This window comes from Caretta caretta, chromosome 1 (genome assembly GCF_965140235.1).
Source record: "Caretta caretta isolate rCarCar2 chromosome 1, rCarCar1.hap1, whole genome shotgun sequence".
Lineage (NCBI taxonomy): Eukaryota > Metazoa > Chordata > Testudines > Cheloniidae > Caretta > Caretta caretta.
In genome coordinates, this window is record NC_134206.1 from 158,623,701 (window position 1) to 158,637,161 (window position 13,461).

Genomic DNA, 13,461 nt, shown 5'->3' on the forward strand with positions numbered 1-13,461 from the left:
ACAGTACAAATTTTCACAATATCAATAAGATGTTGTGAGCTTTCTTTGAGTTTGGACTTGGGAATGAAAAACAAGTTGTAGCTGGAAATTTTTGGAGCCTGCCATTTGATTTTGTTGTAAGTCCCAGGGAACCTTTTGGCCCTCTCCAGATTGTTCTAAACCGAGTTTCAGAGTTACATTAAGTGATAGTCCTGTCTGAATTGCAAAATTTGTATTTGGAATCTGATCTGACTCCAAACTTTCCTGGACCCAACCCCACTTCCAAAATGAAATGCAGGACAATAGGTCACATGGTCGGTCCTCTTGATGAAAATGAGCACCAGGGAATCCTTGTAAAGCCAGACAGGTCCAACACTTCTATTTTTAGAGTTTTGCCTTCACCAGGTTGGATTCACAGAAACATGCAATAAAACTGAAGGAGTGGAAATACAAAAGGAAGACAAACTTGGGCACACTGAAGTCAGCAATTTTTGCGCTGCTTAATCTAGACTTTTTTTTTTTTAAGCAATAAATACTGAGCAGTTCAAAAGTAAGGGCCAAGCAAGTAACAATTAAAGAGGTTTGGAACCAATACCTCTTTCAACTTTCCAGTGGGTTTCTGATGTTGACGGTGTAGGCAGCTGATGTGATGTCTAATCCAGGAACTAGATTTGTAAGTTTTCCTCCATGAGCAAGGCAGAGACTTTGCTTCTTATCAGTGTAGGCTGAGGTCTGAAGCTCCTATGTGCCTAGAGGTGTTCTGAGGAATGGGCTCCGCTCATGCAGAGCAGGCACTGGGAATGCACTCCCATCTCTATGAACATGAACAGTGTGCATCACCCCCTTCAAAATCCATACCTTCTTATCCAGGTGTTTGGATAAGCCTGGCCACTTCTCAAGAGTTCTAAGGATTCTGGCTGAGGTAAAAATTAAGTGTGCAACAGTGCAAGCTCCTAACATTTACTAATTATACTGACATTTAACAATTGTAGTGGAGTTCTGAATTAAAAAGACACCTTTCTAGGCCTGGAGAAAATGTCCTTACACTTGCAGCTAGCCCCAGAAAAGGACTGAGACTTTTGGAACTGCATTCCTCTTATATAACCTGTACTCCAAATTTTCAAGGTTGCAACAGTGTACTCATGAAGCCCCCATAAGCTTTGCTCTCAAGAAGGGTCCTGCACCGTAGGTTCATCCCAGTAGTGCAAATATGGAGAGGAAACATCGGAGAAGAATGTAGACATATCACTTGTGCTAAAGGGTGCTCTCCTTCACTCTCTAATTAAGAGCTTACTCTGCTCTTTGTAAACCACTGTGACACAGAGGCCCATCGTTGGTTTACTACACTGTGCCAGTAACTCTTGTCAGACCTGACATACTCACCACACCTAAAATACTGTTGTCATAATCGGTATCTAAAAGGTGTCATGTAAGGGATCATATTCCACATTGGTGAGGCCTCATCTGGAGTACTGTGTCCAGTTTTGGGCCCCACACTTCAAGAAGGATGTGGATAAATTGGAGAGAGTCCAGCGAAGGGCAACAAAAATGATTAGGGGTCTGGAACACATGACTTATGAGGAGAGGCTGAGGGAGCTGGGATTGTTTAGCCTGCAGAAGAGAAGAATGAGGGGGGATTTGATAGCTGCTTTCAACTACCTGAAAGGGGGTTCCAAAGAGGATGGCTCTAGACTGTTCTCAATGGTAGCAGATGACAGAACGAGGAGTAATAGTCTCAAGTTGCAGTGGGGGAGGTTTAGATTGGATATTAGGAAAAACTTTTTCACTAAGAGGGTGGTGAAACACTGGAATGCGTTACCTAGGGAGGTGGTAGAATCTCCTTCCTTAGAGGTTTTTAAGGTCAGGCTTGACAAAGCCCTGGCTGGGATGATTTAACTGGGAATTGGTCCTGCTTCGAGCAGGGGGTTGGACTAGATGACCTTCTGGGGTCCCTTCCAACCCTGATATTCTATGATTCTATGATATACTGGTAATGTGCTGGTCTGAAAATCACTATGTGATGTATGTATGGTAAACCCACAAAGGATTTTATAGCTATGTGCTGCAAATGTGTTCTCACAATGTATTTTGGAAAACAACGCTTAAGAAAGCCATGCCTGTTCCAGACAAAGGAGTATGGTTCCACCTCCTTGAATGCGTCTCTAATGTAAGTTAGGCAGAGTGTGACCAAAGACAAAGAGAAGCACAAGGTAAACAAAGCCATCTGGAGAGCAAGTGCAGAAAGATGAATACTTAACAGTCTTGACGTGGGGGCGGGGGGGAAGGGGATGGATATTGCATCCTCAGGGAGGCCTCCTGCCTCTTGAATCACAGTCAATGAACTTTGGGAATACAGCATGGTGTCTACACCCTGGCAGGAGAGAGAAGCATGGTTTGGGCTTACTTTTCAAAGCATACATTGCAAAGGTTTAGTGGACTATAAAAGACAGGGGGTCTGAACATCATGTGATAAGCTAGTGAATCAAACTGATTATACAGAATATTACTGTATCAGAAGTGTACTGAATAAGGTCTTTTATGAATCACCAGTGTGTCACAGGCTTTAATATCATTGTGAAGTGTATGTATTGACACTATATGCGACATAATGGGTACTTACTGATATGCTTTAAAGTCCAACTAAATAGAGGGAAAAATAGGTTCTCCCCCAGACAGGAGGGGAAGTAGCTATCTCCAGTGTAAATTAAGCATTATGGAAACAAAACAATGGAAGCCTCCATTTACATACGAATCAGCAGAGGGATGGGAAGTCAACAGAAAGGGACGAACAGCAGGGAGCCTTCCTGCCTCTTGTAACAGGGTCAATGAACATTGGGAGATATAAGCAGAAACAGGGAGCCATTTTGGGGGATTTAATTGAGGGATTAAAGGGACCACAGCTCTTGAAAAAAATCACAGAATGTTGGATCCTTCAAGCAAGGGGGTTGAAGTCTCTGGGAACGGAGTTTCAGTGTGAAAACTGTTTAGGCAAAGATTGTAACTTGCTGAAATTAACTTCTAAGTCATAGAAGTGTATTTTCCTTTCGTTTGTAACCCTATCTTTATTCCTTATACTTGATCCTTAAACCTAGGAATTTTTGTTTAATAAACTTGTTTTACTTTTACTATAAAACAATTCAGTGCGCTGATTGAAAGGAAGGGTGTGTTAACCCCAGTTAAGCTAACAGGCTGCAGTGTACTGCCTCTTTCAAGGAGCAACAAACATAAAACTTCTGTGAGTTTCAGAAAGAGGGCTAGAAACTGCATGGAGACGTCTCTGGGGAATTCAAGAGTTGGGATTCGGTTTTGTTACTGGTAAGACAAGGTTTGGATTGGCAGAGTCCTGAAGAGTTTCGTGGCAAGAAAGACAAGCTGGTGTGTCAGGGCTTTGTCACGCAGTAGCAAAACTTTCACTTGCTGAGGTTGAGAAGGCTAACACAGTAACTCACAATTCTGGGAACCCCAGCAGATGGTCACAACCAATCACTAGACTAGAGCACAAAACAAAAACACTTCATCAGGTCTGATTCCATCCAGCAGATGACAACACAGGACACAGAAAACATTATAAGTACACACTGACCCAAGCTAAGGCAGCACTAACCAAAGTATCTGGGGGTCCATTCAAAACTTCAGCCAGGAGCCAATCAATAAGAATCTGTGGCTCCATAAAAATATCACATGTGTTTGCAGAGTGCATATCTCTGGCACAGGGAATAGAACTTGTAATTTCAGCTCAAGCACCTCCATCACTAGTTCTTTTGCATTTGAGCCAAAGGTAAAGGTCCCTTAGCTCACAGTAGCACTACGGTTCTTATCCTTCTTGTAGGTCAAACATTAGAGGAGGAAGCCACCCCCCAAACACAGATCTGATCCGTTCCAGAGAAAGAACTCTGGTACACATACAATCCATTATAATACCCAAACTTTTCAGGACCTCCTTTGTTAGCACTGAACACTTGAAGCAGCAGAACCATTACCACATTACAGGTCTTAATTACCTGCTGTGCAGGTATTTAAAATTATACAAATGGAACTAACATCCTGTGCATTATTTCAAGTTTGAATATATTACAATGAATATAGTTGTCTTTCTTGCTTGCAGACCATTTGAGGAAATCAGGATCAGTTTGCAAATATATTCATTATCTACAGGTGGACGCTGAATATTTTGTGCAAACAACTTTCAGTCAATGAGGTATATGAGAACTGTTCATTTTTGACTATTCACTATTTGTTGTGAGATTGGTCATGTATGTCACATGGTAGTTTCTGCCCTTTGATTGTATAATAAACTTTTTAAATAGAAAGAACTGACAAATAGCAAACAATCTTGTTTTGTACAAATACCAATATTTGTATGAGCACAAGAAACAGCCACTCTCTTTCGATCTGTGTATATATTTCACTATATTAGAATGAATGAGTCAATTCATATTATTCCTTCTTAGATCAACTGCATTAACATATGAAGGGAAAAAACTTTGTATAAGAAAAATAGACTTTGTGATAAAGCTTCATTTGAATTGTTGCCAGAATGTATTTAAAAGAGAGAGGAAAAAAAAGACATATATCCCAAGCATGTGTATTTTAGTTCTAGAGGTGCTGTCCTGTATCGTTTATTGTTGTCTGTTTTTAGAATAGAGTATTGCTTGTATTTGTGTATATATCTACTTTGAGGCTCAGATTTTCAACAGTGATTGCAAAACACTTCTGTAGGTACTTGATTTGCATATGCACTAAGTTCATTTTGCAGCATATACAAGTATGTCTGTATGCAAGTCTGGATTTACATGTGATCATTAGTTTTCACATCTGCAAAAAACTGCACATGTGTGCACACACACACACACACACACACACACACACACACACCCGCCCTGAAAATATAGTGAAAATGTTGGAAAATATTCAATGAAAACACGAAAACATTTTTCTGCTTTTAAAAATAAATTGATTTTATATAACAAATCAAATTTTGGCTTTTGCCTGAGCTCTGTGCGATAATTCTGCAAAGCATTCTCAGTTATTGTTTTCTGTAGCCATATATAGACTTGATGGGGTTTTCTTCACCAGATTGCAACAATATTAAGGTACGTCAAGTTTTGAACCTATACTACTTGTCACTCTCCTTTTAACATGAACCCCCTGAAATTCCTGTTACATAAAACTATGAAACATTAAAGTGAACTACGAAGGAGTGGAAATCTATTATGAGTTCTTTCAGCATATCAATGCACAAAGTCAAAGCTCCCTGCAAAAACAGTTACTTACCAACAGTAAATGTTGTTCTTTGAAATGTGTTGTGCACATATACATTCCACTGCAGGTGTGTGTGTTCCCAATACACTCGAGTCAGCGACATTTGCCAGCAGGACCACAAGGTGGTGCATGTGCTCCTACTCTCCTGGTGCTCTCAGGCAAAGACATAAAAGAGGTGTGTCTGCGCCTCCCTCTCTCCTCCTTCGCACCGCTGTATGTAATGTAATGTCTGAAGTCGTGGGGAAGGTGGGAGGGTTATGGAATGTGTATGGGCACAGCACATCTCAAAAAAAGCAAGGTTTCCAGGCAGCTTATCTAGATTGGCTTCTCTCTCCAAAGGTCTGGCATCTCTGGACCATATTTTTCCATCTGAACACCTGGTAAGCCTCTACAGGAATATGCTTATAGCTGTGCCTGCTGTCAGTCTTTTCCAGATATTATATTCTCTGATGAAAGGATCCGACCCTGAGACGTGCTCTGCATCCACAACTTCTTTTCAGGTGACACATCTGAAGATCAGAACTATAGCATTATAGTCCTTGTGATTAAGACTTTCAAAGCTGACTCGGCAATTTAGCTGTAACACACCCACTGAAATTAATAGAAGTGATGCAGATAAATCCCCGTGTCATCTTTGAAAATCTTTTTTCCTCAATATTTGGAAGAAAACATGCACAATGTTTTATGTCAAAAATGCTTAAGACAGATTCATATAAGTGTAAAAGGTCTCCAAGACACCATACCTGCTCCAGACCAGTGGCTGAACTGACATAGCAGAGATGTATTGACACGTTTACCCACACACAAATTAATAGAGGTTAAGGACTGCAAGACCAGCCAAGGTTTGTAACAGAATTATTCCACATTAGAAGTATATATATTTTATAAACATCAAAACAAAACGCAGCATCCCGTTGATTTTTTCCCTATGATTAAAGGCTGCTCATTTTCTTTTGCAGATTAAAGTACTATATGTAAGAAATACCCAATTTCACCAGGGACCATCAGTATAATCTGCACACTTTTCACATGAGTAGTAAAACCCATAAAGCAGAAAGACACTTGGATTGAGACAAAAATCTCCTCTCATCTCCATTGTGATGTTTTTATTTTAATACTAATGTCACACAAAACCTACTTCAAGCAACATTCAGTGTCTGCCAGAAACTAACCCAAACCAACATATTGAGAAAGAAGGCTGGAAATTATTCTAATCTCCTGTGTCTTGTGTGAATAGCCCAGTTGAAGTCAAGGGAACAATAGGCCTGATCCAAAGTCCATTTAATTCAATAGGAGATTTTTCAGTGACTTCAGTAGGCTTTAGATCATGCCTCATTTGCATTAATAATCTTTTAAGAAGTAAAGTTCGGATCTGACCTATTGTCCCAGCTCTAGATTTTGCAGGGGTTTCCTAATAGTAGGTAATTTAACAGACGACAGGCCGGATCCTGCATGCCTTGCACACTTAAAACTCCCACTGACTTCAGTAGGATTTTGAGTATGCCAGGAATGCAGTACTGGGCACTTGCATTGTCCTGCAACACCCTCAGCACTATTAAATGGGGGATGGACCAAGCATTTGGCAGAGCTCTGACTTTATGGCTTGTGTCAGTTTAAGTTAGAGGGTTAATCTAACCTTTTTGTGGGTGTATGTGTTTCCTTTTATTAAGTGTAGGTTTTTAAAAAATTCCTACTTTATATTAAAAGGTGCATTTATAAACTGTTTACAAAAAGGGTTAATAAAGGCTTCTTCGATACCGTAATAAGTGGTTAATCAATTGTTTTGGTATCAAGAAAAGAAATAAGTTGCTTAGAGCCATCTCTGTCACCTTCTAGTAAAGCCATTTGTAAGTTTTTTGGGGGAAGGATGAGGATGTATGTCCATGATCTGTGGCTGAAAGGCTTTTTTCAGATTTTTTTTTTTTTTAAATGTGTAGTCTTCATCTGATGTACATTGTTACCTGCCCTTCATAAGGGAAGGCTGGTGGAGTTAATCGATTTGTAAATATGCTGTGCTGCTAGGTGGTTATTGTAAGTTTAATTATTGCCAGGACAGCTTTGAATCTGTGGTTTCAATGTCACATTAAAGACATAATAAAATACTGATGTGTCTAAGACCAACTATAACACACTACTCATGTCTATAACGTTTATTATAATCATTAACCCTTTATTAACTATTTATAAATGTATTCCTAGTATGAAGTGTGACTAACAAAATCTCTCTCTCTCTCATGGACACATACCAGAGTTGCAATCATAAAACCTTTGTTCTTGAAAATATTTTTATGAACTTATAATTACATATCCAGCAAAGCAATGACTTTGGAGGAAATGCAACTGTATCGCATAAAAACAAGTGAGGATTTTTAAAGTGAGGATTTCTGATCTAATAGAGCATGATTGTAATGGATTTCCAGAACTGTCTATCTGCCTTTGAAAAAACAAGTTGGCACATAGGACTTGTACTGCATTGCACAGGAAAAATCCTTCTGAAAGTGTTTTTAAAAAGCAGTTACTGTACATGCCTGAAAGCTACGTTTTGGAAGTTCAATGTCCATGCCATTTTAATTAACAATTAACAAAAACAAAGAACACATATCATAGACTAACTACCTGCTAAGTCTTTCATTCCTCAAAACGGTTTTTGCACTGCAAAAATCACAGTCTCCCTCTCCCACCCAAAAACATTAAGAACTAGTAAACCATTTTTTCTGCATTTGTGTAAACAAAACAAAAAGGCCAAAAAATTGTCCCACACAAAAATCTTGGGTAACTAGTTTGATATGGTATTTTCCAGCTACGTTACAGATTCCTGAAAATATGACTGACGTTGAACTAAATAATGCTAATATAATTAAAGCAATGTGAATACTTTAAGTTTAAAGACAAGGCATGCTTTTTCCATTCAGAGAAACTGTTCATGTAAAAATCCATCATCCATGAAGCATGTTCTGATTTTTAATTTTTCTTTGCTTTGATAGATCAGTTGCTTCACAATATCCCTTAAAAGACAACTATCCAAGAAAAGCTAAATTTACAGTGTTCACATTTTAAAGATTGTCAGTTTCATAGAAAAAATGTTGCTAAAACAGTGGAAGATTGATGGATCATTTCTGTTACTATCTGAAAACATGGGTATCAACTAACATTAGGTAAATATTTTGACAGTAGACTACAAGGTTAGTAAGTTTGTAAAAAGGCGCGCTCTCTCACACAGTCAAAAAAAAAAAAAGAAGAAAGTGATTTTTCAGTAGATCCTACAGAACTACAGAGCAGAACAACATTTGTATTTCCACGTTGCACAGGTAACCAAATGACATGGTTAGGGTGACCTTTTAACAGCATACTTGCGCCATCTTTCATTCTACTTCGTGCTGGATGATTGAGTAAAATTACTTAATAATGTGAAAAATAAAATTCTTGAAAGAGTTTAGCAAGCCTAGAAAATCAGATTTGGGTTTGGCAAAGCCAACCTAACTATTCAATCTACAATGAAACAACAACAAAGTACAGTCAAGTCCTAAATGTTCCAATAGTACTCGTCAGCTATACATTTAACAATTCAGAAGTAATACCTGTTTAGGTTTTACTTTGTTCATTTGAATACTACAGTTAAACTTGCATTCTCATTGATTTTTCTTGGCTAGCTTTGCTTTTTGGGGGAGATGATTACAGTCTGAATACATTCCATTTACTATGGAAGAGGGGAGAACTGTTTAGAAATAGAAATGTTTCACTACGTAGAACTTCAGGCATTTAACATCTTAGATTTTCAGGAGGGAATTAAGGTTACATATATTTCCAACATGCTTTCCAAATTATATTTTGCCTAATCAACTTTAAACCCAGCTGAATTTTTCATGAATGTTTTGTCTGAATGATTATCAAAAATAAAAGAAGACCAAAAATACAACAGAGTACCTATAAATCACACAGTTATGGCTGGAGGGGTGACTTTCACCTTGCATAGACTGAATAATTATTCATTAATTGCTCCCAAGCAGGTTTGAAATTGAATCATTAATAACTTAAATTAACTTAATTACAATCAAGTGCATCTGTTTTAATTTTGCACAATTTCCATGATTTCTTTTTAAATGCTGCAGTTTTAGTTATTAGATGTCAGTCCTTGAAAAAATTTGGGTCCCATAGTTTGTTAAACAGTACCTCTGATTACTAAAACTGAAGTAATTTTACAAATATAGTTTACTTTTCACTATACTGTTTACTTTTTGCAGTTCTCTTGAGACTGACATTAAAAATGGATTACTCCATTTTCTTTTGTCACTAGTAACTTTCCAGTCAATTTCACTTTCCAGGTACTTATGCACTAGCTAAATGCTGCAAACACCAGCGAGAACGCTTACTTATTCTATTGAATACAAATATATATATTTCCACTAGAACTAAGGAAAAAATCCAAGGAAACACTTTTAATTGGTGTAATGATTTGTACAAGCTTGCTTTCGTAAAATCAAAAGGGACATCATCAACTTGAAATCTAGTTATTTTCAACTGAGTTGAAAGTTTCAGGTACTACACCTGCCTGAGTCACCCTGCCAATATATACATATTTTAAAATCACATTTTCCTATTTTTTGAGGACTCAATTCTGCCAGCTTTACTTGTATTGAGCACGACATTATTCTACTCACGTATGTAAGTATTTACAGCACCGTGGCTTCAACTGCTACTAAACATGAACACAGTTGGCTGAATCTAGCCCTACAAATATTTTTCCTCTCACCTTCGGTTGTATGAAAAACATACACAATACAATAGGAAAAAATGGCTCTTCCATGGAAACACTGAAAACAAAGTGCTGGCAGAAGCAAACGGTAAACAAATTGAAAAGATAGAGAAAAGTATATTTGCTTCCAATCTCTGTCAGTTATATTCATCTTAGGTGTTGCTTGTAACAATAGTAGGCAAAATGTTTTCAGATAGGAGTTTGATTTTTAAAGTTGACTGTGTCCTTTTAATTTTGGGGTAAAATTGGACTTGTCAGTATGCCTTAAATCAATTACATTATACCAGTTTTCATAATTAAATCTTTCATTATACACTCTTAGTATTTTCTTTAAACTGCTCAGTACATAGGGAAAGAGTATTAGAGGCAAAAACAGAGAAGTTGGATTAAACAAATACTTTAAAAAAATTAATAATTCTAACCATAATAATACCTCATTACTGCAGTTGAGTCAACAGGCCCAATTTATCACAGGCATAAGTGGGTGCTATAGTAGCGAAGTCAGCTGCTTATGCTAGTGGTGAGTGTAGCCCAATGCCAGTAAAACAAGGGTTTTTTTAATGGTAACCTCTGAAAAATAAATTTGCCGTCTGTGTACATGTAACAATTCTTTAGCATCTCCTGTCAAGGTCTCTGTTCATGCTGCCTATAAATTGCTCAATAGGGCAGACTTTAAAGCCCCAATTCAACAAAGCACGTAAGCATGTGTTTAATTTCAAGTATATGGTTTAACCCCACTGAAGTCAATGGGATTTAAGCACATGCTTGGATATTTTGTGGAACAGGAATGGCTTTAAGTAGGTGCTTACAGTTAAGCACATAACTAAGTGCTTTGCTTGATCAGTGCTTAAGATTTGAAGGTAGCACCCTCCTTCTTTTCACACTGTCCTGCTACAAGACTTCTTGAGTCTTCAGTTATTTGCACTTAACAATGGGGAAAGACCCAACTTTTTCAGCATGAAGCGTTAATAACAGGTGTTCAGAAATAACAATACACAACTCAAGATCTGCAGATAAACTGAAATTAACCATTATCACAGATAAATCTATTTTCATCACTAGTTCTGAGTTTGTTAAAAGATACACAAGGATTTTTTACAAGCCTGTTGTAAATTCTGGTAGTGATGTTTGTATTTGAAAAGATTCTTTATAGAATCCATGAATTATATTTTTTGTATGTGGAAAAAAATTTCAAATTCAATAACATAACCCAGGTGGAAAAACTAGCCAGTCAGTTTTTCATTTTTAAAAATCAGACTGAAAAAACACGAACTATTAAATTTCTCTGTTGATTACTAGAAATTTTGTGGATAATTGTACTTACTTACCTGAATACTTATTTAGCAAATATCTTCAGATACAAGTTTAGATACAGAGTTAAATGTAATTTGAGCATTAGTTTACAGATATATAAATCGAAGTTTGACAATATCAAAATCCCATCAAACCGTGGGCCCTTCTTATGCTATTATCAAATATACTATACCACTATGGGATAGCAGAGAATCATGGAACACTAGCATTAGGCATGTTTATTAAATTTGGTCAAATTTTCAGAACCTTCCAAATAGGAATACTAAACATTTATTTTCCCCTTCTGGAAATTTTTTTCTCATGCTCAATACAGTTGTCATTCCAATTCCTACTGAATTTATAAAAATATTTTTTTTATCCAATAATCCCGCAAGGTAAAAATAGGAGTTTTTATAGCAAATGATAAACAAGCTCACTGACTATGAGAGAAATTAAACTTATTTAAACTGTCATACATTCGCTACTGAATCACACATCTCTATTTTGTGTGTGTGTGTGTGTGTGTGTGTGTGTGTGTGTGTGTTGTTGTTGTTGTTGTTGCCCACCTCAGACTGGCAGTTTTTAAGGTGCAGAAGCATCTTTCAAATGTGTGTCTAACTTAATGATCAAGTGACACATGCTTTGAATTTACATCGTTAGCCAACCAAGAGTTGTGTTAAACAATAGGTCTAATTGAAACGGCATAATTCTTTAGAAATTGTAGCACTTTCAATATAATGAGAGAAAAAAAAAGGGATATTTATGTGGATCATTATATTATTAGATGCAATTTTTTGAAATAAAAAAAAAACCCAAAAACCTAACCCCTCTTCAAAATTCAAAAACACATTTGAAAGAAGTTGCTGCACCTGCAAAGACACTCTTTAAGCTTACTATGAAATACAAAAAAGTGCACCCTTCTATATCTACATATAAAACATATTAGAAATAAAACTTGTGTAAAATGTTTGCTGTGCAAACTATAAAAACAGTCAGTCAGTCCATTCATTTTCCTAAATATTTTGTCACACTCTTGCTTCCTACTGCAAAGAATCACTGTTATCCAAAACAAGCCCACTGATGTTTGTTGTTGAGAGGTCTGCTCCATCATCTTCACCACTATCCACAGATTCATCCTCACTTTGTCCTGCCATCATAACTTGCTGAACAGCCAAAGTAGCACCATCAGATGACAGAGACTGGAGACTGTCTACATTCATGTTGACCGGAGCTGTAATTGTTACAACAGCTCCTGCAGAGATGAAAACGTGTAAACTGAATTAGTAAACCATTAGTAAACTGAAAACAATGATCAAATCAGAATTTAGATTTAACATTACACAAGAGAATTTGTATTTTTTTAAATAGGATATCTTGGAAATTACGTACAACAACTAACTATGTTATTTAGGTTGCAAAGTCAAGCACTCAAAAGTTAGGAAATGTCAGAATTGAGATTGCAAGACACTGTTTGGTCCCTCTGTGTGCATGCATGAATCAGTCTTTAATTACATGATCACAAACTAAATATTTCCCACTGTACCCCTACCTCATTCAGTGCACAGGCTGGAAGGTGCTCAGGGAGTGAATCAGGGTTACTTAAATGGATGAGACTGCTGCCTTATTTAGCTCCCATTGATGTCAACAATTAATTGAAGTGTTGTTGTAGCCGTGTTGCTCCCAGGATATTAGAGAGTCCAATAAAAGATATTACCTCACCCACCCTGTCAACAGTTACTGGCAGCTTTCCTATTGACTTCAGTGAGAGTCAGATCAGGCCCTTGATGCAGACGTTGCAAGGTGAGTAGGGACCTGAGGCAGGGGAGTGCAGGAAGGGAAAGGCTGGTCCTGTGATTAAGGCAGTTGGATGCCATCCAGGAGGGATAACTGGGTCTATTCCTGCCTCTGCCACAAAAGTTCCTACATGATACTAGCCAAGTCATTTAAACCAAAAGTTCAACAGGTGGTAACCAATTATATATTCCTCATTTTCTCAGTGCCCAAATGTGAGACTCTTGGGGCCTGATTTGCAGCACTGAGCACACAAACACTGTAAGAGAATTCAACGGGAGCTGTAGTACCTTGGGCAGTAAGGCAGTGTGGTCTGCAGGAATGAGAACAGCGTGGAGAGTCAGGAGGCCCCATGTAACAAGTCTGGCTCTTCCACTCTGGGA

The 13,461-nt window shown here is 37.6% G+C and overlaps 1 protein-coding gene across 17 annotated transcripts in view; it reads right to left on the reverse strand.

Annotated features, from left to right (window-relative positions):
- Positions 1-4,910: 4,910 nt before the first annotated feature.
- Positions 4,911-13,461, reverse strand: part of PKNOX1 (PBX/knotted 1 homeobox 1) — a 74,656-nt gene continuing 66,105 nt past the window's right edge. For 14 of the 17 annotated variants that reach the window (XM_048865575.2, XM_048865597.2, XM_048865616.2 and 11 more), the window contains 2 exons: positions 13,369-13,455; positions 4,911-12,539 (listed from right to left, as the gene is read on the reverse strand). In XM_048865575.2, the coding sequence (XP_048721532.1) occupies positions 12,328-12,539; positions 13,369-13,455 (299 nt within the window). In that variant the 3' untranslated portion in view covers positions 4,911-12,327. The remainder of the gene's footprint in view (positions 12,540-13,368; positions 13,456-13,461) is intronic. The other 3 variants (XM_048865635.2, XM_048865627.2, XM_048865576.2) reach the window with 1 other exon arrangement.